Below are 26,353 nucleotides of genomic sequence, written 5' to 3' on the forward strand. Positions count from 1 at the left end.
AGCTTTTGTGATGCACAACTGGATTTCTAGGGTACCTAGAGACAGGTGTCGGTGGTGGCGTATGCCTTTAATCCCAGCACACAGGAGGCAGAGCCAAGCAGATCTCTGTGAGTTCCAGGCCAGCCTGGTCTATAGAGTGAGATCCAGGACAGGCACCAAAACGACACAGAGAAACCCTGTCTCTAAAATAAATAAAATGCTTATTTTATGTATGAGTACTCTATCTGCATACATGCCTTTATGCCAGAAGAGAGCATCAGATCCCTCTGAGGTGGTTGTGAGCCACCATGTGGTGGCTGGGAATCAAACTCAGGTCCTCTGGAAGAGCAGCCACTGCTCTTAACCACTGAGCCATCTCTCCAGCCCATACTTTAATTCAGAACAACAGCAAAAGGCTCCTAACAGCAGGAGATCATTAAACTGTAACCTCACAAAGAGTATATGGTTGACGGTGCAGCTGAGCTACAACAGAGTAACAGATGCCCGGCTCCCCGCCTGGTGCAGGTGGGGCACCTCAGGCCTGTGCCACTCACCATCACCCTTGGACTAGTAAGAAGCCTCCATCAGAGGGGTCTAAGTGCCATTAAAACTGAACTAGTTCTGGAGACTTTCCAACACAGAAAATGCTGTGGGTTAGTAAAGTCACACACTAATAGAAACAATATGAACTACTAAAAATCAGCATGTATTTATAATCTGAAAAGTTAAGAGTACTCAGTGTGATCCTCAGTACTGTAAGAATAAAAAGTGAATAAGTTAATGTTCCTGCTCTATTTCATGCTAATCTCCACCCCACTGTTTTCAAAGGACAGGCTCCATGGAAGGTAACTGATCCCATGTCCCTAGAGAAAAATCCATGTGTCTAGATGCCTGAAAACAATATACATTATAGCAGAGATGATACTGGTCAGAACTAGAGACTCCTGTTGTCTGGTTTGTGATAGAGCATGATGCTAATATTCCTTCCCAGGGGAAGAGGAAGCAATCCCTGCCTTCTAAGGTCCCTAACCCAGACTAGATCCTGCCAAAGTTCACGGCGGGGCATCAGTGAGCTTACTGGCATCCTTACAGAGCATAGATGGAGAGGTACTGGAAGGGTGTGCATGCTCCTCCCGCAGCTGGAACGTACCCAGCAGGGGTGAAGGTTTCTGTAACTTCACAGATGGATGCCCACCCTCTCCTCCTGTCTTCCCTGGCCTGGAGACCCAAGCCCCTCCCCCAGGCCACCTGCAGTTCAGGCCGAGTTGCATACACACAACAGGTCTTCGGACACTCCCCTCCCCCAGGAAGGGATGTGAACAGTCAGCAAGCCCAGATAGGATAATCCTTCAGGCGCACAGCTGAACTCCCAAGATGGAGGGTGCTTGGCTGGGTTGGCAGTCACACACAGAGTATTATTTAGACACACTGAATGTGAGCAGCCATTGGAGTGTCATGATAAAAAGGAAAATTAGATTATGAAGATGTCACTGAGTTAGTAAGTATGGGTATTTATCTCATTACGGAGATCACTTGCTCACTTTTTCTGCTCAGAACTGAGTAAATCCACCTTTGATTACACATTTTGTTCTGGCAGAAGGCTGTGGTAGGGTAGGAGTGTTTCTTGTTTCTCTTTCTTCTTTCTTTCTTTTTTTCTTTCTTTCTTCCTTTATTTCTTCCTTCTTATTTTTTTTTTTTTGTTTTTGTTTTTGTTTTTTGATGTTTCGAGACAGGTTTCTTTGTGTAGCCCTGGTGGTCCTGGAACTCACTCCCTAGATCAGGCTGGCCTTGAACTCACAGAGAGTCACCTGCCTCTGCCTCCCAATGAGTGAACTGTACATGAAGATGTAAGTTAAGGCCATGTGCCAGATCCTGACTTAGCACCCACAATCTGTAGAGACTGGCATCTTCTTATAATAATAAATTAATATCTAGTATTCATACATTCAGCCAAAGGAAAAGGATTTAGTTCCCAAAGGTTAAGTAAGACAGATATTCTAAAAAGGACTATTTAAGTTTCCTAGTGAGTTATTTCATGCCCTTTAAATACTCCTCAAATTTTTAAGTTACTGTCTTAATTAATATATGAACATTAAGTTATTCAGGGGGCTAGTGAGATGGCTCAGCCCATAAAGGCTCTTGCCTTCAAGCCTGACGACTTGAATTTGGTTCCCAGGTTCCACAAGATAGAAGGAGGCAGCCAACTCCACAGGCATGCACCTTAACACATGCACGTCCTCCTGAACCACACATTAATAAATAAAAGTGTAATCGATTCTTCAAAGCCAGACATGGTGGCGCACACCTTTAAACCCAGCACTCAGGAGGCAGAGGCAGGTGGATCTCCGAGTTTGAAGCCAGCCTGGTCTACAGAGTTGCAGGGCAGCCAGGGTCCAGAGTGAGAGCTATCTGTAAGTAAGCTATTAAAGTGCAACATATTATTTAATAATGAAGTTTAATAGCTAATCCTTCCTTGTTATTTTTTCACCAGAAGTAGAAAATAATGCAAAAAAGGAGGTTCTTGGGCATTATCACTCATTTTTTTTAAATTTTTGGGGGATGGGGGATGGTAGCACATGCCTTCAATCCCAGCATTCTAGAGACATGGGAGATCCCTGAGTTGAAGGCCAGCCTGGTCTACAGAGCAAGTTCCAGGATAGCCAGGACTGTATAGTGAGATCATGTCTCAAAACAAAAAAACAAAAAACTAAATAACAAAAAGTAAACCGTTAGATCAGCTTACATGGTTTTCAGATACCATGATCTTGGTTTCGGTTTTCAAATTTGCTTGTAGATAGGATCTCATGTTACCCAAGCTGACCTCAGTTCACTGTGGTCAAAATTCACTTCTTGATCTCCGGCCTCCACCTCCCAGCCTTATACTTCAGTATAAGGGACTTTCCCCAAACGCATACATGTTTTAAGTTTTTCTGTTGAGGCGTACATGCACAACGATACCACTCCACCTGTGACCCACCAGAGCTCTGGTGATGTCACCGACACTCTGCAGAGCTCTCTGGGTCCTGGTGTTTTGTGGTTATCCACTCTGGGGAATCACTCCTGACTAATTCATTGTTCTGCCTGCTGACCTTTTCATTCAAAGTTCTTTCCTAAGTAATTGGTTCAGGGCTGGTTTTACATGCCTTCAAACTGAAGATGTGGAAGGCTGAGGCAGGTGATCTCTGTGAGTTTGAGGCCAGCCAGGGCTACATAGTGAGAGCCTGTCTCAAATATATTTTATATACTTCATATACATATTATGTTTATATATTAAATAAGATATCAAATTATAATATCAAATATATTTCATATCATAGCGTTTAAAATATATTGAACTATATGTTTTGTATATATATGTATATATATTAAAAATAACTAAGTAATTTAGGGATTTCTGTTTGGAAATAAAGCTGACTGGCTTCTTATTAGTTTTCCCTGATACAAGCTCTTAAGCAAACTGAAGTTCCCAGAAAAGAGCCACACCTTTGTTACAGATTCCTTCTGCAAGACTGATACACTGCTCTGAATGTCTGGGACAGGAGAGCTGGAATGGTGTCGATCTGGAGCTAGATTTTCCTGGGCTATCTTAGCCCCCTAAATAGCTATGTATTGCCCACACAGTGAGTGACCAAACATCTTTGAGACTATCAGATAAAATCCTTCTGGAATGTGCAGACTCCTAGCTTCTAACAGACATTATGGGGACCAACAACAGTTTTCCCAGCAGGTGTTTCCAATAATGTATTTGAGAGACATCTTGACTTATAATTTTCTTTGTTCTGTTACTATAAAAACAAAATGAAACTGTTACCATACTGGGACATGGATTTGGGCGCGGGGGAGGGGGTAACCTGTGTGGTAATATTTTGTTTGTACTCTTAGCAAATAAAAGTTACCTGAAGATCAGAGGCGTGGCCTACTTGAGATTAATCCAGTCTAAAAGAGAAACAGAGCCAGGCAGTGGTGGCACACACATTTAATCCCAATACTTGAGATCACACACCTTTAATCCCTGCACTAGGAGTGTTGAGACAGGAAGTGATATGGCTGGGCAGAGAAAGGATTATAAGATAGGAAGAGACAGGAATTGACTCTCTTGTAGAGGCTCTGTCAGGCTGAGGAGTTGGTGAGGTAAGAGGTGGCTGTGGTTTGCTCTGTTTCTCTGATCTTTCAGCTTTCACCCTGATATCTGGCTCGGGTTTTTGTTTTTTATAAGACCATTTATAAGGACTTGTGCAACAAACCTGAGTCTGTTCTTGGGCCATGGACTTCTGTTTGCCTTTAGAATAAATAACCTCGTATTCCCTTCGAGCCAAGAGGGTGTGTGTGTGTGTGTATATCTGTGTCAGTGTGTGTTGGCATCAACATCTAAATAATGGAATACCACAAGATATATGTACATTTCTATCTTTAGCTTTGTTGGCTCCCATTAAGTTCCATATTATATGTTTTATGAATCACAATTCAGCGTGTGAAAATACCAGTTTATTCATTTCTCTGATGTCATCTGAGTGTTTCTAGTTAGTGCTGTAATAATAACTACTGCCGACCTTATCTTTGCTTTTCTGTTGTGTCCCTAGGAATAGAATCACTGGGGCTCTTTAGCCAATCTTCTGCCAAGTCTTCCAGCCAATTCACACTCACACCAGCAGTGTGTGAGTCCCACTGCCTTGCTGTAGCTGGAGATTTCTCCAGTCCTGCCAGGGCCCGCAGCCACTCAGACCCAAGTAAACACAGAGACTTATATAAACTGTATGGCCATGGTGGACTTCTAGCTTTCAGCGTTTTATTTATCAATCAATCAGAGCAACACACTCACAGCATACAGAAAGACATCCCCAGCACCTTGCGGATTCATAGTGTGCCCCACCGACCCTTAGCCAGTACGGGTGGACACTGCTATTGCATTGTAGTAGTTTGCATTTCCCAGGGACTACTGAAGTCAGGACCCTCTCACTGAACACTGGGCCAATTCTTTTCAAATCTGCCCATCAATACCCTTTTTCAAATAGTCCCCTGAGTGTCTTGATTTAAATCTCCCCATTCCCTCTAAACTTCCAATTGAGATTTAACTTCCAGACTAAAAAGAGAGGGACTGAAAGGAATCTAGAGGTTACTCTAGAAACACAACAACAACAACATCCACTTCCTTCATTTTAAATTCTGGATCTGCAGTTCTTTACAGACAGTGCATGTATTTTTTTTAAATTTTGTTTTGGTTTTTCAAGACAGGATTCCTCTGTGTAGTTTTGGTGCCTGTCCTGGAACTCACTCTGTAGACAAGACTGGCCTCGAACTCACAGAGATCCACCTGCCTCTGCCTCCCGAGTGCTGGGATAAAAGGCGTGCGCCAGCCACCTGCCAGCCACCACCGCCGCCAGGTTGTGCATGGCTTTTGTTTTGTTTTCTGCTAATTGAAGTTTGTATTGAAGTTTGTACTTGTAAGCAGGAGTCCCAGAAAACTAGAAGTAAGTTGTTTTTTCTCTTTCTTTCTTTTTTTTTTTTTTTTTAGACAGGGTTTCTCTGTGTAGCTTTGCGCCTTTCCTGGAACTCACTCTGTAGACCAGGCTGGCCTCGAACTCACAGAGATCCGCCTGGCTCTGCCTCCCGAGCGCTGGGATTAAAGGCATGTGCCATCGCCCCCTGGCTAGAAGTAAGTTTTAACAGGATCCCTTTTAGCCACTTCCATCACCCAGTACCTGTCACCAAATACCCAGAAGGGACCAGAGAACAGTGTCTTAGTTAGGGTTTCTATTGCTGTGAAGAGACACCATGACCACAGCAACTCTTACAAAGGAAAACATTTAATTGAGGTGGCAACTTACATTTCAGAGGTTCAGTCCATTATCATCATGGCGGGGAGCATGGCAGCATGCAGGCAGACATGGTGCTGGCTACATTTTGATCAGAAAGCAACAGGAAGTGGACTGAGACACTGGGAGGTATCTTGAGCATATATGAGACCTCAAAACCCACCTCCACAGTGACACACTTCCTCCAACAAGGCCACACCTATTCCAACAAGGCCACACCTCCTGACAGTGCCCCTCCCCTTAGGGGCCATTTTGTTTCACACCACCACAGAAGGGTAGGAAACTGACAAGGCTGTGGCTGGCATGTGTCACAGAAGTTGAGTTCCATTTTGCCTGTGACGGGGTCCCACTATACAGGCCAGACTGACCTGAGCCTCACTGTGATCTCTTATTGTCATCCCTCCCGGGATTACAGATGCCAATTACAGGTGCCGGGATTACAGGTGATCACCACCTCAGCCTCTCTGTGACCTCTTACTGTCATTCCCTCCAGGGGTTACAGGTACTGGGATTACAGGTGCTCACTACCATGACCAGCTTCAATTCTGGTTGTGATCTGTATTTAGTTGGAGGTAGTGGGTATAGACCACAAAGGACAACTTGCAGGGCTCAGCCCCTCCCTCTGCCGTATGTGGATTCTGGGAATTGAACTCAGGTCACCAACCTTGGTGGCAGGGACCTTTATCTGTTGAGCCATCTCCCTAGTCCTTGAGCACATTCTTTTTTTTTTTTTTTTTTTTTTTAAAGATTTATTTATTTATTATGTATACAGTGTTCTGTCTGCACATATGCCTGCAGGCCAGAAGAGGGCACCAGATCTCATTACAGATGGTTGTGAGCCACCATGTGGTTGCTGGGAATTGAACTTAGGACCTCTGGAAGAGCAAGCAGTGCTCTTAACCTCTGAGCCATCTCTCCAGCCCTTGAGCACATTCTTAACTAAAATTACATCGGAGAAACTACTGAGATTAAGAAAAGCCGTCTTCGGCCGGGCGGTGGTGGCGCACGCCTTTAATCCCAGCACTCGGGAGGCAGAGCCAGGCGGATCTCTGTGAGTTCGAGGCCAGCCTGGGCTACCAAGTGAGTCCCAGGAAAGGCGCAAAGCTACACAGAGAAACCCTGTCTCGAAAAACCAAAAAAAAGAAAAAAAGAAAGAAAAGCTGTCTTCATTACCCTTCACTAAAAGAGCAGGAGGTGAGAGAGCCTGGTTTCAAAGTTTTTCACTATAAATTTTAACTTTTAAAATGAAAGAAGGGCTGGGCGGTGGTGGCGCACGCCTTTAATCCCAGCACTCAGGAGGCAGAGCGGGGTGGATCTCCGTGAGTTCAAGGCCAGCCTGGTCTACAGAGCGAGATCCAGGACAGGCACCAAAACTACACAGAGAAACCCTGGCTCGAAAAAAATAAATATATAAATAAAATGAAAGAAGGCTCTGTGAAACCCTCCCTGTGGTACCTACCAGCCTCCCACCTCCCCTCTGGCACTACGCTCTGGAAGGTCCTATGTGATGCTGGCCGGGTCCTTTTACTCTCGCTATTAGAGGTGAGGGGGCATTTTTCCAGAGCTGGCAGTCTTGGTCTTGGTCTGAGTGTGCCCAAGACTGAGGGGGTGGACCAGAAGCCCAGAGCCTTACAGCTGGAAGTTCTGGAAGCAAGGAGCCTGTCGCTCCAGACTTTAGAAGCGAGAGAACACTTCTAAAGCAAGTAAGGCTCTAAACACTTAAGCTGGAGGCTTCTTGTTCTGAGATCCAATGACCAACCAGAGCAGGGGGGTGCGGAGTGGGGGTGGGATAGGGGTGTGTGCACACCCTAGATCCCAGCACTCGGGAGGCAAAGGCCAGTCTGATCTACAGAGTTCTAGGACAGCCAGGACTACACAGAGAGACCCTGTCTGGGGTGGCAGGGGCAAACCAACAAACCAATAAAAAACAACAAAAAACCAAGGTCTTACTGTGTAGACCATGCCTTGGAATTTGCTATATAGACCAGGCTGGCCTTGAACTCCTAGAGAGTCACCGGCCCCTGCCTCTAGAGTGCTGGGATTAAGGGAGTGCCCAGCCATTATTAAACACTTTTAATCCCCTACTGTGTCTAATTTGCAAGTGCTACTTTGTGTTGGTATGCATGCTTAGGAAAATCAAACCAACAAACAGTATATAGGGTCTAATTCATGCCGTTTCAGTGTGAACTGAAGTCCACAGAAAAAGCCACACCTCCCTTAACATATTCTACAAGGATGGATTGACTGCTCAGAATTTCAATGACTACGGAGAGTTGGAATGTTGTAGGTCCAGAGTCAGATTATCCTGGGCAGTCTTAGTCCTTTAAGTAGCCATTTATCGCCCACCTGTATATCACCGGCCACCCTACTGGTTGATATGTAAATTCTTTTGAAATGTATGAACAGATCCTTAGCTTCCCCTGACCCCAAACCTAAGAATGTTGCCATCAGAGACCGGCCACAGAGATCTCCTTGCTTTGCTGTAACCACCTACCGGATGTTTCCACCAGAGGATTTGAAAGATGTCTTGATTTCTGCCTCCAAGGGAGAGGTGGTGATCTAAAAAATATTGTTTCATGGGGCTAAAGAGATGGGTCAGCGGTTAAGCTCTTCCAAAGGACCTGGGTTCAATTCCCAGCACCCACATGGCAGCTCACAATTGTCTGTAACTCCAGTTCCAGGGGATACAACTCCCTTACACAGGTGGATTGATGCAAATAAATAAATTATTGGGGCTGGAGAGATGGCTCAGGAGTTAAGAGCACTGGCTACTCTTCCAAAGGACCAGGGTTCAATTCCCAGCACCCACATGGCAGCTCACAGCTGTCTGTAACTCCAGTTCCAGGAGATCTGGCACCCTCACACAGACCTACATGTAAGCAAAACACCAAAGCATAAAAATAAATAAATAAATAAATAAATAAATAAATAAATAAATAAATAAATAAAACTAAACAAATAAATAACTTATTAAAAAATATTGCTTCGGGGCTGGAGAGATAGCTCAGCGGTTAAGAGCACTGGCTGCTCTCCCAGAGGTTCTGAGTCAATTCCAGCACCACATGGGCCCACAGCCATCTGTAGTGAAATCTGATGCCATCTTCTGGTGTGCAGTATACATAATAAATAAATCTTAAAAAATAAATAAATGAATAAAAATATATATATTGCTTCATGTGCACGGCTTCCTGCCAAGTGGTCTACATGCACTGTGTAATTCTCACAAGATCAGTGTCTGAGGCGATGATTACATCCTCTTTTGTAAAGCAGAGAACAAAACGGTGTTTATCTCCCAGCACTGTTGTGAGGATTTAGAAACTAAAGCCCCCACCCCAGAGACCTACCTATTTTGACTCTCATCAGTTCTCTTGACTGCTGAGAATCTCCTGATCATGGAGAGTAAGAATGTTACAGAGCCAGAACAACGCCAGGTGGTGGCGCATGCCTTTAATGCCTACATTCAGGAGGCAGAGGCAGGTGGATGTCTGAGTTCAAGGTCAGCCTGGTCTACAAAGTGAGTTCCAGGACAGTCAGCGCTACACAAAGAAACCCTGTCCTGGAGGCTGGAGAGGTGGCTCAGCAGCTAAGAGCGCTGGCTGTTCTTCCAGAGGACCTGGGTTCAATTCCCAGCACCCACATGGCAGCCTACAACTGTCTGTAACTCCAGTTCTGGAGACCTGACACCCTCACACAGATATACATGTGTGCAAAATACCAATGCACACAAAATAAAAATAAATCATTAAAAAGAGAAAGAAACCCTGTCCTGAAAAAAATAATAATAACAAAAGAAGAATACTACAGAACCATAACCAGTTCACCCGGGGCTGCTTTTGGTTTTGTTTTGAAGCCACTCATTTCTGACCAGTTTCTAACCTAACAGACAACCACACAAAGCCTTCAAAATGCATCCTTAGCTGACTACCGGCTTCCACCAAATCCAGCTGGCATCTGAAACCCTTAACCCAGTCTCCCCCACTTTCCTGCAGCCCTCTAACCTGTGGTCCCAGGTTTTTGGTAAGTGCCTTGATTTATGACTTTCTTTCTTCTAGAATTAATGAACTCTCATATGCTTACTTCTGTCGTGGACCATGCTATTTTGAGCAAGTTGAATCTGCTTCTCAGGTACAGTCATTCCCATAGCTCAGAATAAGCCATTTCTCACTCCTTTTGAGGTGAACACTAGTTTCTTTGCATGGACTTTTTAACACAGTGTTCACTGAGTACTTATCCCAGTGGCTGGCCAGCAGCAAATACTAAATACACATTTACTGTTTTTTAAGATTTATGTCACTTTACATCTATAAGCATTTTGCCTGCATATATGTACATGCGCCCTGTGTGTGCCTGGTGCCATAAAGGTCAAAAGAGGGCACTGGATCCCTTGGATCAGATGATTGTGCACCATCATGTGGGTACTGGGAACTGAACCCAGGTCCCCTGCAAGAGCAACAAGTGCTCTCAACTGTCGAACCACCTCTCCAGCCTCCACATTTATTATTTGCCAGTACTCTGACTTTACAGAGAGGTAGCTTGTCTAAAATACTCAAAAGGTGGAATAAATAGGACTTTCAACTCAAGAAGTCTTTGCTTGTTTCTTCAAAATAATCGAGAGGGAACTTGAAAGATGAATAACTTTTTTTTTTTTTTTTGGTCTTTGAGACAGGATTTTTCTGTGTAGCCCTGGCTGTCCTGGATCTCGCTCTGTAGACCAGGCTGGCCTCGAACTCACAGAGATCCACTTGGCTCTGCCTCACAAGTGTCGGGATTAAAAGCATGAACCACTACCACCCTGTGATGAATAAATTGATAAGAGCACTGGCTGTTCTTCTGGGGACCCAGATTCAATCCTGGGAACCCACACAGCTCACAGCTGTCTATAATTGTACCTGGTGCAGACATACATGCAGGCAAAACATCCATACCTGTAAAGTCTAAATAAATAAAAATAATTAATGAATGAATTAATGAATGGGGGCTGGAGAACTGGCTCGGTGGTTAAAAGCACTTGCTCTTGCAGAGGACCAGGGTTTGAGTCCCAGCTCCCACCTGGCAGCTCACACTGTTTGTAACTCAGGAATATCCTTTTCTTCTTTTGTTGTTGTTTTTGTTCATACAGTCCTGTCTGTCCTGGAATTAGCTCTGTAGACTAGGCTGGCCTTGAACTCAGATCCACCTGTCTCTGCCTCATAAACGCTGGGACTAAAGGCGTGCACCACCACCACCACCTCGGAACCACCTCTCCTACTCCCCATGAGCACTGCACACACCAGGTACAAAGACATACAGGCAAAACATCCATACACATGAAGGAGAGGGTGGGGGGAGAGAGAGGTTTAGAAAATAAGAAATTGCTCTATTAGATGGGAGGGGAGCGTGTTTAATTCCGACAGAGACTGAATTTAAAGCCGAAGACTCTCATTTTTCCCCCTCACCTTGCATCGCCTGGCCATGTGCAGCGCTGACTGCCCTTGCTGCTGGTGTGAGGTGTAGCAGCTGGTAGAGCTCTGAGAGCGCTCGCCTGGCATGCACATGCCCCTGGCTTTATACACCGATAGCGTCCTATAAACAAGTGACAAAGGACAGTAATCCCGGCACCTGGAAGATGGAGGCAGAGGATTTGTAACTCACAGTCATCCTCGATACATAGTGAGTGCGAGGCCAGCCTGGGCTAAGTGAGCCGGTGTGTGTCAAAACAAAACAAAACAAAAAAAAACAAAGAACAACAAACATCCAACCAAACAAAAGACTGGCTGAATGCAAGACCATCGTTCCGGCCTAAGGAAGCCTACTGACAGTGCAGGTGTCCCACAGGGGCAGACAGCTAATCTTCTCTCTCCAGATCACACACACACTTTGGAGTCACAAACCCATCCCACCCTGCCGCAACTCCCCTGGTGGTCCCAAGCCCGCCCCCCCCCCCGGCCGCACCTGCCTTGGAACTACATTTCCCATAATCCCAACCGCCCAAACCCTGCCCTCGAAAGCGGCTGGAGGCGGAGCCTGTCGCCCCCGGGTTCAACGGGCGTCCCTAGGTGTTTGTCCTCCGTCCCCCGGGTATGGCTCTCCCGGCTGAGGGAGGCCGCCTGTCGCAGTGAGACATGATCAAGGCTCCGCCGGGTAGCGCGGCAGAGGAGGCCGGGACGGAGGGGGCCGAGCGTGCTAGCGCAGAGGCGCAGCGGGGGCCGCGAGCCGCTGAGCCCACATCGGGGCAGTGAAGGTGAGTAGGGGGTGCCGCGGGACTGACACCGTCCTGAGACACCCCCCACCACGGGGAGCATAGCTGCCAGCATTCCAGACAACCCTGAGGTCCACTGACCCCCCTGCTATGACATCGGGGTCCCCATAACTTCTAAAACACGCCGTACAATCAAACGTCCAGTAAACTCACATCCAGTGATCCTCTAGTACTTCATCGTCTCTTGTCGGTGTCCAGTGTCTTTCTTCTCCACAGGACCATGCGTTTTTTAATAAGGCTGGGGATCGCTCGCCTTTCATTCCCCTCCCCCTCTCACCCCCCAGCACTTGGCAGATAGTGAGGTGCGGAGCTTAAAGTCGGTTGCACACAGTACTCTATTCAATCTAGTGTCACACTGGGTCCCTGTCTCCCTGGTGCTCCCTGTTTGGTGTGCAACAAGTATTCATGACGACCATGCTACACTATCTGCCAAAAAAAAGTGCTTGGGGAAATTTGCAATTTGCTGAGGATACAATTAAATCAATTGCCTGGCAGTGGTGGCTCACACCTTTAATCCCAGCACTCTGGAGGCAGAGGCAGGTTAACCTCTGTGAGCTCAAGGCCAGCCTGGTCTACATGGTGAGTTCCAGGACAGTCAGGGCTACACAGAGAAACCCTGTCTCAAAAAAAAAAACAAACAAAAACCAGTCAAGCCAATTCCCCAGCCCCAATCATTTGTCATACCTTGTAATATTATTTGATTGATTTGCTTAACCTTCTAGGCCTGCTTCCTTTTTTAAAATTTATTTATTTTTATTTGCATTAGTGTTTTGCATGCATGTATTTATTTGCATGAGGGTGTCAGATTTTGGAGTTACAGACAGTTGTGATTGCTGGGAATTGAACCTGGGTCCTCTAGAAGAGCAGTCAGTTCTCTTAACCACTGAGTCATCTCTCCAGCCCCCTGCTTTCTTATAAAATGAGAAAATTGGATTAGGGGAATTCTAAGAACTATCTAGGTTCTTGGTGAGTAGAAGAATTCAGATTGTGTCACAATATGTAATTGCTAAACATCAATGTCCACCCTCTAGCTAACATCAATAAAATATATAAATATAAAAATGTATATATTTTGCATAGCAACATTGTTACAAAGAACTGACTTTTCTCTTTTTATGTGCATATGAGTGTTTTGCCTACATGTATGTCTGAGCATCATGTACATCCAATGCCTGAGTAGGCCCAAAGGTGTCAGACCCCCTGGAACTGAAGTTAGGGACATTTGTTAGCTGCCATTTGTGTGCTGGGAACCAAACCTCTCCACTCTCTTGCCCCAAGAATCGGTGCTTACTGAGTACACCTTAATTTACTTTGTTAGTGAAAAAAAGAAAATGGCTGATAATACAGTTGGTTGCTCTTTGCTGTTTTGTAGACCATTGCTAGGAAGAATTCCGAATCAATGATGAACACAATGAGCATGAAGATGGCTCAGATCTTAAGACCACATCTAATGAGCGCTTCACTGCCTCCTCCTGGGGTAAAAATGCTTTCGGACCCTGCATCTAGGATGCTCTCCACCCATAAATCTAAGAAGACGATCAAGGAATATTACAGGCTGCTGAACCTAGATGAGGGATGCTCTGCAGACGATGTCAGGGACTCTTTCCATAAGCTTGCCAAGCAGTATCACCCAGACAGCGGCTCTGATAAGGCTGATTCTGCAACATTTATAAAGATCGAAGAAGCTTATAGGAATGTGCTTTCCCATGTCATAGAACAAACACGTGCCCGAGAGAAGAAAGCTGAAGACACAGAGGAAGAAGAGAAATTCAAATATAGAACACCTCAGCACCGGCATTACTTAAGCTTCGAAGGCGTTGGCTCTGGGACACCAAGTCAACGAGAGAAACAGTACAGACAGTTTAGGGCAGACCGTGCCGCGGAGCAGGTGATGGAATACCAAAAGCAGAAACTCCAGAGGGAGCACTTTGCAAACAGCATAACTGTCCAAGACGTAAGACAGAGCAAAGAACGAAAGATAACTCAAGCCATAGAGCGCCTGGTGGAAGACCTCATTCAGGAGTCGATGGCAAAAGGAGACTTTGACAACCTCAGCGGGAAAGGAAAGCCTCTGAAGAAGTTTTCTGGCTGTTCTTATATTGATCCCATGACTCACAACCTAAACAGAATATTGATAGATAATGGCTACCAACCAGAGTGGATTTTGATGCAGAAGGAAATCAAGGATACCATCGAGCAACTTCGAGAAGCACTTTTAGTGTCTAGGAAGAGGCTTGGGAACCCGCTGACACCCGGGGGCCAGAAACAGTGGAACCAAGTGTGTGAGCAGTTTCAAGAAGACATCCGGAAGCTAAACAAGCGGATCAGTGACTTCAACCTGATCGTTCCCATTCTAACCAGGCAGAAAGTCCATTTTGATGCCCAGAAAGAAGTGATCAGAGTCCAGAAAATGTATGAGGCCTTCACAGAAGCAAAAGAAATCACAGACAAAAACCCAGATGACATTAGCCAGGAAGAAGAGAAAACCCCCGGAGTCAAGACGGGCTTTCTAAACTGGGTGAATCTGTGGAAATTCATTAAAATTTGACGCTTTTGATGTTCACGGTCATTTACTGCTCTGGTCAGTTTTGAGCTGCCCTGACACCAGATGTAGAATCTGATTGTTGTGCCTCAGGGACTCGAGAATTGTGTGCCTTTGTAGTTTTCAGAGAACTAATCATACCCCTGGTGATAGATGAGAAAACCGCAAGAAACCAAGTCGAGAGAAAATTCAGTCAGTATTGCTATAAGGATGTAGCAAGAAAAAGATCCTGCTAAAGGAAAGGTCAATCTATCAGGCGATGGGTGGGACTGAGACTCAGACCTGTGACCCACACAGGGCATTCCTGAAGCCTCGGTGCTCTTTGAACCTCTAGGGACGTAAAGGTTGGCATTTTTCCCCCAGTTTTTCGAGACAGGGTTTCTCTGTAGTTTTGGAGCCTTTCCTGGAGCTCACTCTGTAGACCAGGCTGGCCTCGAATTCACAGAGATCCACCTGCCTCTGCCTCCAGAGTGTTGGGATTAAAAGCATGAGCCACCACTGCCCGGCAAGGTTGACATTTCTAAACATAGGTATTTAAACAACAAAACCAAAAGATATATTTTTGAAACACAAAACTGAAGAAGTTGTAAGTTGTAATGAGATTTAACCAACTAAAGTCTCCAAATGAAATTTAATAATCTCAAGAAAAAAAAGGGGGGGCAGAGCTGGAGAAACAGCCCCTGGAGTTAAAAGTGCTTGCTCCTTGCTCTTGCAGAGGACCCGAGTTCATTTCCCAGCACCCATTTCAGGAGGCTCACCACTGCCTGGAACTCTAGCTGCAGGGATCCAGTGCCCTCTTCAGGCCTCTGCTGGCACCTGCATGTGTGTGCATGGGTACTCGCACAAGCGCGCGCGCGCGCGCGCGAGCACACACACACACACACAGATACACACACATAAATAATAAATTAAAAATCTCCAGATGGCAGGTGCTTTTTGTAGTTTGCTACTGTGTATCCTGAGCTTATTCAAGCTCCAAACTGTTGGAGCATCTGCTGGATGGAGGAACACTGAAGGTCAGGAAATAGCGTATCGGGACTCTTGCACTTAGAAAGTCCTTCCCTGTGGGCACTGGACAAAGAAAACACTGAGCAAGTACGTGGGCTAACCTTTAGGATCCATTGGCTACAGAAGTTAATCGGTTAAACTAGTTGATTAAAAAGTTCTAAGAATAGGTTTCAATGCTAAAGAGTCTGAATATATTCTTGTAACTTTTAGAGGGGGCAGACGTCCCTAAGGTCAATGCAAAGGTCAGGGTTCACGTCTAGTTTGTTTTCTGATCACAAGTTGAAATGCTAGGTTTCCACAAACTTTCCTTGAGCCCCACAGTGTCCTAAACCAGACTCCCCAGAGACTTTCAGCAACATAAGAACCCCTCGTTACTGTCTTGGGGACCCAACTTCCCATCTTGGGGACCCTTTGATAATGAGGTATCTGAAGTTTATTCCTTGGCATCTTTGGCAAGTGACGGACTGACAAGATTGTTTATTGTTCCTGTCTCCTTAGAAAACCTGGGGCTCTTGGGCTTGGCTAGTTGCTTTGAGCACAGTATTGGGTACCTAGGAGGATGCCGAGGCAGGTGGAGAGGAACCAGTCCATCTCCAGAGAGCAGAGAGGTGGGATTCAGAAGAACAGCTCCCAACGCTGATTTGGGGCCAACAAATGATTCTGGAAAGATTGTAATGATTAAAACAAATCTACATCCTCAGAAGGAAGATGGGACCTTTCTGCTTCAATGATCAGCCATTAGTTGGCACAATATGTGATTTTTTTTCTTTTAGTTGGAGTTATTTGGCTTCTAAGATGATAGTTTTATATATATATTTATATATATATATATATTACTATAAATGAAATTGTCAACAACATGAAATATGGCTTTGTGATAAGAACTATGGTTCCAGATTTTTTGTTTTGTTTTGTTTTATTTTTCGAGACAGGGTTTCTCTGTATAATTTTGGTGCCTGTCCTGGATCTCACTCTGCAGACCAGGCTGGCCTGGAACTCACAGAGATCCTCTTGGCTCTGCCTCCTGAATGCTGGGATTAAAGGCACCACCACCGCCTGGCCTGGTTCCAGAATATTTTAGAAGCCTGTTTTTCTGTGACTCTTGTTAAAAAATCGAGTTTGGAGTAAACATGAATGAAATGATTTTCAGCATTGCCCATGAGAAAGTGAAGTTACAAGAAAACTATCCCAGCACCATTCGCTTTGTTTGCCAATGTCTGTGTTAATAAAGTTACGTTAATGATCATTCAGTCGTCCCTTGTTCTATAAGTAAAAGTAAATAATAACCACATTTTAACTATCTAAGTGGAGTTTGAAATCTTTTTAATTCTTGTGTTATTATTTTCTTTAAAAATTTTCTACTTATTTATATGTGTGTACGTGTTTTGCTTGCATGTATGTATGTGTACCATATGCATGCTTGGTGCCTCAGGAGGCCAGAAGTGGGCCAATCTCTTGGGCCTGGAGTTACAGTTGGGACCTACCATATGAGTGCTGGGAATTGAACCTAAGTCCTCTGCAAGAGCAGCAGGTACTCTTAACCACTGAGCCATCTCTCTCCCCACCCCCCCATTTCCTTTTTTATTGTTTGAAGCAGTTTCATGTAGTCCAGACTGGCCTCAAACTCACTACGTAGCCAAGGATGACTTGATCTTCTGACCTTCCTGCTTCCACCTCCCTGGTGCTGGGAGTACAGTGTGCAGCATCCCAGCACCCGTTCATGTGGCGCTGGACCAGAACCCAGGGTTGCACACGCACTGGGCAAGCACTCTCCAGCTGAGCCACACCCCCAGCTCCTTCAGATCTTTTTGGCGGATGATAGACATCTGACTGTGACATCAATCTTCACATTGAAACTTCACTGGTGTAAAAACAGTCTCATTTTAGCAACCCTTCTCAGGGCAGGGAAACGGTTTGCAAGTTTTTAGTTTGCTGAGATGGAATGAATGCTTGTGCTTCCGAGTGCTGACCTTTTAGCTTTTCATCTCTCCAGCTTAACTGATCAGCATTCTACTTCCTTGCTGCTGCTGGGATTAAACACCCTGGCAAGAAGCAGTCTGGGGAGGAAGGATTATCTTCAGCTCACTATTTCCGGTCACAGTCTATCGCTGCAGGGAAGGCAAAGCACTGGAAACTTGACACAGCCAGTCACGTCACACCCACAGGCGGGAGCAGAGAGACGTGAATGCACGCGTGCTTCATGCTCAGCTAGCTTTTCCTAACATACAGTTCAGGACCCAAATCCGGGGAACAGTGTGGGCCCCCTTTTAGGTAAGTCTTCCCACATCAACCGAGGCCAGCAAGACAACCCCACCCTGAGCCTCAGGCATGCCGAGGCCAGTCTGATCTGGGCATTCCTTCGCTGAGACTCTCCCCATGTGATTCTGAGGTTAGGCCAGGTTGACGAAGCTACCTCTCGCCGTTTCAGAGCACATTAAGACACAGGGCGCCCTGCCTTTTCCTCATCCCCTCTGCACTGCTTCTTTCTCTCTGTCATTTTTCTAACTCTCAAGACCAGGGCTAGCCCAGTGATCTGAGGCTAGGGCTTCTGATCCACATGCCCAGGTCTCAGCCTCCGGCAGTATGCTGGTACCTCAGCCCTAAAACTGAACCCCATGAGAACAGCCACTATACATTGTCAAAGGGAGAGAGAATACTTCCAGGGACAAGGAAATTCACATCATTCAGTCATGAACAGTTCAGAAAAGTCCCAAAAGGTGGGAGAAACCCAGTGAGGGGACCCCAGCAGCTGGTAACAGGAAGTGCATCTGGAAATAATATGCTAGGCCAGGCCTTTAATCCCAGCACTTGGGAGGCAAAGGCGGGGAGATCGCTGTGATCTTGAGGCAAATCTGATGGTGAGTTCCAGGCCAGTCAGGACTACATAGCGAGACACTGTCTCAAATTAATGGGGAAGAAAAACAAAGCTCAAGCTAAGAGGCTTGGTTAAGAGGAGCCCATGCTTGGAAGGAACATTCCAGTGCCACTAATGCTGACTAATGCTTTACCTGTTCTTAGAAATACCATCTTTCATAGTTGGGCGGCAGTGAGCTCAAGGCCAGCCTGGTCTACAGAGCGAGTCCCAGGACATGCACCAAAACTACACAAAGAAACCCTGTCTCAAAAAAAACAAAACAAATAAACAAAAAGAAGAAATACCACCTTTCCCTTTTGACAGTGTTTTGGTCATGCACTGTCTTTTGAGGTCACGACATCTATCATCCCTTATCTGAATTCTCAGAAATCTATAACTGAGGGGACCAAATGGACCCTTTACCCTTAAATGTAGCCCTGGGATACAGACTCCTTGGTGTGTCCGTCATCACTGCCACCTGGCTTTAGGCAGAGGACAATGGACCCCTCTACACCGGTGTTTAAAGACAAACAGAAATGTCGTAATAGCCCCGACACCAACAGCTGACACTAGATTGGGACATCCAGTCCAATCTTTTCACTTAAGACTCAGACATAAGGAGAGGAAAACAGTCCTGAGGATGGGACGACCTCACCTGTCACTTACTCCAGGGTGCCATCAAGCTGGCTTCCCAGCCTGCTGGAGAGTGACAGGGCCACTATCATCCCACCTCAGAGGAACATCTTTAGGGGCCCAAACCATGCCTCTGCTCACCCCAAATCTAGAGTAGGGCCAAGGGACAATGGGATTTTCTTTGCCACCAATCACAGTTTCAAAGATCTGGCTTCCTGTGGGAAGGCCCTATCTTCACAGGTGGTTGATGTGAACACAAGCATTCCCCAGCCACCCTTAAGAGACAAGAGGCTAGATGCATTCAAACACACCTCAGTGAGCTGATGGATGTTCTCAGACCCACCGCTGTGGGGAGGGTGCCTACCTGGGGTCCACGGGTAAAGAGGACATCTGTGCTGCGGAAGATCTGCAAGCAGTTTGGGCACTGATGTTTACTGCTGGTTCCCGCCTCCTGCCGAAAGTGAGCTTGGCTCTGCCATAGTCTCACCCAGCCACAGGGTACTAATCCACCTGGTGTTACTACACTGGAGTGCCCGGGGAGGGCTAACCTTATTAATAAGAGGGAGTTATGTAGCTCACAGCATTGAGCACCAAGGGTACAGTACTGCCACCAGCCCTGGCATGGATGGGTTCTCTCAATTGCATCACCTCATGGCTGGAGCCTGAGAGATTGCATCTGGAAACCGGAAGCCAGAGAAAAACTGGGTGGGGTCAGGCTCACGCTTATGCAATAACCTTTTGGGAGGAACTAACCAGAGTCCTGTGTGATATACCCTAATCCCTTCCTGGAACATGTGCCCCATTAAACTAGGGGTCTCCCACTGGGCCCCACCTCTAACACTGGTGGGATTGTTTCTTGAAACAGAGTCTCCATAGCCCAGGTTGACCTACACTCACAGCTGTCCTCCTGCCTCAGTTCCTGCATCATGTGCCGGGGTTACAGGCTCCAGATCCCACTTGATGAGTTTTTTATTAACACTTAGTAATTCATATTATGGGCTCCATTAGGACATTTTCATACGTGTATATTTTCTTATCACATTCACCCCACTGCCCTTTCTTGCCCGCCACCAACTCCTGCTGATTATCCTGTTGATTATCTATCTTTTTATTTATTTATTTTGAGACAGGATCTCACCCTGTTGACCAGGCTGGCCTGGAAATTATAGAGATCTTCCTGCCTCTGCCTCCTGGTGCACAGGCATGTGCCACAGCACCAGGCCCACTTATTTATTAATATATTTATGTATATATGTATGCAGTTATTTATTTTTGAACCAGTCTCATGTATCCCAAGACTGGCCTTAAATTTTCAATGTATCTTTCTGTTCAACGCGCTGGGATGACAGCCATGTGCCACCATGCCGGGTTTATGTAGTGCCGGGCATTGAACCCAGGGCTTCAAGCACGCCAGGCAAGCAGTCTACCAAGTAAGCTACATCCCCAGCCCTAGAGTCCACCCTCTACCTTTTAAAAGACTCTATATTGGGGCTGGAGAGATGGCTCTGAGGTTAAGAGCGCTGGCTGCTCTTCCAGAGGTCCTGAGTTCAATTCCCAGCAACCACATGGTGGCTCACAACCGTCTGTATGTGGTGCCCTCTTCTGGTGTGCATGAATACATACAGGCAGAACACTGTATACATAATAAATAAATCTTAAAAACAAAAAAGACTATATCATCTCTCAATGGTGCCATCCTATGGACCCAAATGTTGGGGACACGCTGAAGCCATCCAAACCTAACAGTATACACCTGCGCTGGTCAGTTTTCCCCCAAAGTGATGCAACTTGACGTCATCTGAGAAGAGGGAACTTCCATTGAGAAAATGCCCCCATGTAGGCAAGCCTGTGGGGGAATTCTCTACATTGATGATTGGGATAGAAGGACCCAGCCCACACAGTGCCGTCCCCGGGCGGGTGGTCCTGGGGTGTGTAAGAAAGCAGACCGAGCAAGCTAGAGGACCAAACCATTAAGCAGAATTCTCCTGAGGTCTCTGCTTGAGTTCCTGCCCTGACTGCCCTATAACTGTGAGCTGAAACAAACCCTCTCCTTCCCAAGGTGCTTTTCGTCATGGTGTCTATCACAGATGAGGAACAGAACTGAGACCAGACCATGATTTGCCCTGAGAGTCTCAGAGAGCTTTGCCTAAGGAAAGAGTGGACAGCTGCAGTGGTTTTGGCTGTGAGTCTTCTTCTGTGTAGTCCAGCAGGCCTTGACCTTGTGATCGATCCTCTGACCCCAGTCTCCCAAGTGACTACAGGCGTGCGCCGCCACTCCCAACTCTGTCTTCCTCCAGATGGCCCACACTGATGGTGGCCTGCGTCACTGATCTGGGGAAAATGGGACTCTTCCAACAGGAAGCCAGACAGAGGCAGGCAGATCTCTGAGTTCCAGGACAGCCAGAGCTGATACACAGAGAAACCCTGTCTTGAAAAAACAAAACAAGCCAGGCAGTGGTGTCGCACGCCTTTAATCCCAGCACTCGGGAGGCAGAGCCAGGTGGATCTCTGTGAGTTCGAAGCCATCCTGGGGTACAGAGTGAGATCCAGGACAGGCTCCAAAGCTACACAGAGAAACCCTGCCTCAAAAAAAAAAAAAAAAAGAAAAAAGAAAGAAAGAAAATAGAAAAAAGAACAAAACAAACAAACAAACAAATCCAAGTTTGAAGTCAGCAAGTTGGTTCAACCAGTGAGGGCTGCTGCTGCTAAGCCTGGTGACCAGAGTTCACTTTCTGGGCTCCACATGGTGGAAGGAGAGAACTGACTCCTATAGGCCGTCCTGTGACCTCCAGATACATGCCAAGACATGTCTCCCCAGCCTGCTCTACCCCGATACATTTTCAGATTTCCATTTTTAAATATACTGAGAAAATGAGAGCACAACCTAGGTTCTGTTGATGGATGGCGTCTTCAGGAAACACAAGTTCAGAATGAGACGTGGCAGGCAATATGCTGGCTGTCTGTGGTGCCACTTGGCTGGTGCAGGGACTGGGGGGCTGCCAGGTAGAGTTGCTGGCACAGAAAATAAATGTGCAGGTGGCAGTGGCCGTCAGGTTCGTGGCATCAGGAGTGTGATGCTCACATGAGGCCTTTCACCAAACCTGTTCTTCCAGGTCCCGGAAGCAACAGGGACTGCCTTCCCTTCACAACTAAGAACTGTGACAGAAAGAGATGATGTCATGAGGATATCACAGTGTCAGGGTAACAGGAGCCATATACTACATCATAGTAGGTGAGGCACATGAGCTCTGGCTGGAATCTCTGCGCGTGTCTCTGTGGTTCTATGTCCCGTGTGTGTGTGTGTGTGTGTGTGTGTGTGTGTGTGTGTGTGTGTAACAGAAGTCCACATGAGTGTTGTTCCTCAGGCATTATCCACCTTGTTCTTTGAGGCAGAGTCTCTCCTTGGCCTGGGACTCCTTAAAAGTAAGCTAGGCTGGCTGGCCAGCAAACCTCTGGGTATCCTCCTGTCTCTGGCTTCCCACTGGTGGGATTATAAGTGGGAACTACCACACCTGACTTTTCATGTTCGTTTCCAGGGCGCAGACTCAAGTCCTCATGCTTGTCTGGCAAGCACTTAGCCAGCTGAGCTGAGCCCCTCTGGCTAGAATCCTAGCTCTGGCATTCTGTAGGCATGTGCTTTGGGGGAAATGACTGGACTTCAATGTCCCAGAGATTCATACAGAGGAGCAATGAAGTGTATTGTGGGAGCTGAAGAGCTGAGTCTTGTAAATAATTGAATACAAAGGCCAGACATGGTGGCACACGCCTTTGATCCAGTCGCTCACCAGGCAGAGGCAGGTGGATGTCTGTGAGGTCCTGGGCCATCCTGGTCTACATAGCAAGTTCCAGGACAGCCAGGGCTACATAGGAAGACCCTGTCTCAGAACAAACAAACAAAGATGAGGTTTAATTTGTATTCACTTACTCTTCTAAGTTTATGGAAATTGCTGTCATGCTTTCGGCTTAAAAGAAGCTGTTAAGGCTGAAAAGAAAATGTTACATAATTGTCACATGCAACTGTCAACTCAGAACTTGGGAAGCTCACACACACACACACACACACACACACACACACACACACACACACACACACAGCTTTGTTGGTAGAGTGCTTGCCGAGCACCCATGGGACCCTGGGTTTGACCTTCAGCATAAACAGAGCATGATACTGCCTACCTGTAATCTCAACACTCTGGAGGCAGAGGCAGGCAGGTTAGGAGTTCAAGGTCTTCCAGAGAAAATAGCAAATTTCAGGACAATCTGGGCTACATGAGACCCTAACTTGAAAGGAAGGAAGGGAGAGAGTGAGAAAGGAAGGAAGAGAGAAAGGAATAAACAGTCTATTGATATGTGAAGTCCAGAACGGGCAATCCAGAGAAAGGACATAGATTAGTGGATGTTCTTAAGGCTGTAGGATTTGGAAGGGCGTGAGTGGTAACAACGCTCTTATGTAGGTTGTGGTGATGTTGCACAGCTATGAGGCCATTCCCAAAACTGCAGAATTATGTATTTCAGATGAGTGGGTTTCACAGTTCCTAGAAAACTTTTAGCCAGTTCTGGTATTGTATGCCTGTAATTTCATCACTCAGGGCATGGAAACAAGAGAATCAGGAGTTCAAGGTCATCCTATGTCAGCCTGGGATACATGAGACCTTGTCTAAAAATATTTAAAAAATTCAATGTTCCCTTATATATCATGTTGCTCCATGTCTTTGGGAAAGGACAGGCCTGAACATCCAAACTATTTTCCCTTCTCCTTCTTCTACTTTGGAAAAAGTGGTCCAAGAAGTTGTGACGTGAGCCTGGAGAGACACCTCAGTGGTTAAAAGTACCCTTTGCTCTTCCAGAGGCCCCAGGCTTGGCTCCCAGCACCGACATGGTGGCTAATAACTGTCTGTTATAATCCCCACTTCCAGGGGATCTGATGCCCTCTTCTGACTTCCATGGGTACTGCATACAAGTGGTACACATACCTATGTGTAGGCAAAACACTCCTACACATAGAAAATATTCTTTCGAAACAGAGTTTCTCTGTGTAGTTTTGGAGCCTGTCCTGGATTTTACTCTGTAGACCAGGCTGGCCTCAAACTCACAGAGATCCTCCTGGCTCTGCCTCCCGAGTGCTGGGATTAAAGGCGTGCGCCACCACCGCCCAGCCAATATTCTTTTTTTAAAAAAAAATAAAATAAAATAAATATTTTTTATTTTTTTAAAAAAATAAAACTACATTGTGACATTGTAGTTTTCTGAAATTGTTTTCAGAATTGTTCCTGAGTGTCAGTGAGCTGGCAGAGGGAAGAGGGGTGTCTGCTGGTGACTTGGGGTTCCAGTCTTACACATCTGAGTATGTGGAAGAGTTGGAGGGTTTTCTGCTTTAAGCATCTGCCTGACCATGGCTGCACAACAGCCAAAGGCTTACACAAAGGACAGCGGGTGCCTTGACTGGTCAGTGAAGTGTTACGAAGCACAAGATAAGTTGATAAACCAGGTTACTTCAGAAAAGAACTAAGGAATCTCATCTACAGTAAACAATTTAATCGGCACCAAAAGAACAGATAAGAACAAATGAGCTCCCTTTGTACTCCAGAGTGTCCCTATCCAGACCTTCAGCACCCACCTCCTGGATCCAGTCATGGTGTACAGACTCTTCTGTGCCTGTGGTGTGAAGGGTTGATCTAGTTAATCTTTATCAATAAAAAACCGGGAGTCAAACATCGGGGTAAGAACCTGAAAGATCAGAGAAGCAGGAAGCAGCTCCCAGTCCTTCAGAACTCTTCCGTTCCTCCATCCAAAGGGCCGAGATGCTCTCTCAGCCTCACCTTACCACTTCCTGTCTCCTCTCTGTCTACAGTCCTCCAAACCTCTATGGTTAGCTAGTGGCTAGCTCCGCCCTCTGACTCCAAGCAAACTTTATTTGTCAGAACACAAGCAAAATATCATACATTTCCCCCCTTTTGGTCTAAATAAAAAGCAAAGATTTTAATTAACATAGAAAAACTATATACAGTAAGTACAATAACTATATACAAATATATACAGGCAAGAATTATATTAACAATGTTAATCTATTTGCATTTAACTAATTCAGAGAAAATACTCCATTAGCTATCCTACCTTGGTGAATCCAAAGCATTGTACCTATTTCACTTTCTATCCTAACTTGCATTACTAACCCAAAACTATCTTTTTATGTTTCTCAACCTTATACACTTTACACCTCTCTTATGAGTGTCTTTTCTGAATTTGTTAAAAAGGAAAACTAAGAAATGACAGAAACAGCCGGCTGCCTGGACAGTTATCCAAGGTTCCTCTGCAATGTTGGGGCATCCATCTTCGGTCTACAGGCCTAGAATATCTAACAGACTTTACCGTGAAGCAAGATTTTTGAAGGACTGTCCCATCTTGTCTTGGCAAAGTTTGGCAGTCACTTTATTTTGTGTTCTGCTTGTCCAATTTGGACAGCAACTGTCAGCAGTTGAGGCAAGGGTAGTTTCTTGCCCAGTGGCTTATGTTTGCCACAAAGAAAGCAAACTCCATATGAGTTTCTTCAATGTCCATCATCTTCTCTGAAGTAGATTGGTACTGCCAAGAGCAGAAATGGCTCATTGTTATTAAAAAAAAAAAAAAGCCCAGGTGGTGGTGGCACACGCCTTTAATCCTAGCACTCAGGAGGCAGAACCAGGTGGATCTCTATGAATTTGAGGCCAACCTGGTCTACAGAGCGAGATCCAGGACAGGCACCAAAAACTACACAGAAAAACCCTGTCTCCAAAAAAAAAAAAAAAAAAAAAAAATCTTAAATGCCATATTCTGTAGATCTCTAAAGTGTTTGAAAATTACTTGTCTATCTAAAATATCTGTTTGACCTTGAAAACATACCTAATATGACTACAAGTTTGATTGTAATGACTAACTACTAACCTGCATTTCTTTATTATCTTAAATAGTTTGTAATAATAACTTTCAAGGACTAGAAATTGACATTATGGGCTGGAGAGATGGCTCAGCGGTTAAGAGCACTGGCTGTTCTTCCAGAGGTCCTGAGTTCAATTCCCAGCAACCACATGGTGGTTCACAATCATCTGTTATGAGATCTGGTGCCTTCCTCTGGCATGCAGACAGAACACTGTATACATAACAAGTAAATCTTAAAAAAAAAACAAACGAAAGAAAGAAATTGACATTACATTGTTAAATGAGCTGTATAGGTACAATACCTTGAACAAGAGTAGAAATGTATATACAATAGTTTCTAACAAAAATAACCTTAAATTTGTATCAATATA

General features: G+C 45.6%; 1 protein-coding gene across 1 annotated transcript; it reads left to right on the top strand.

The window, feature by feature from the left end:
- Nucleotides 1-11,758: 11,758 nt before the first annotated feature.
- Nucleotides 11,759-14,599, top strand: Dnajc28 (DnaJ heat shock protein family (Hsp40) member C28). Its single transcript, XM_028877103.2, has 2 exons — nucleotides 11,759-12,012; nucleotides 13,403-14,599. Exon 2 carries the CDS (start codon nucleotides 13,430-13,432, stop codon nucleotides 14,576-14,578), a length of 1,149 nt encoding a protein of 382 aa, XP_028732936.1. The 5' UTR covers nucleotides 11,759-12,012; nucleotides 13,403-13,429; the 3' UTR covers nucleotides 14,579-14,599.
- Nucleotides 14,600-26,353: the final 11,754 nt, after the last annotated feature.

This window comes from Peromyscus leucopus, chromosome 12 (assembly GCF_004664715.2).
Source record: "Peromyscus leucopus breed LL Stock chromosome 12, UCI_PerLeu_2.1, whole genome shotgun sequence".
In the NCBI taxonomy this organism is placed as follows: Eukaryota; Metazoa; Chordata; class Mammalia; order Rodentia; family Cricetidae; genus Peromyscus; species Peromyscus leucopus.

Excerpts from the sequence above, each read along its gene's own strand:
- Dnajc28 (XM_028877103.2), top strand. The coding sequence starts at position 13,430 with ATGATGAACACAATGAGCATGAAGATGGCTCAGATCTTAAGACCACAT.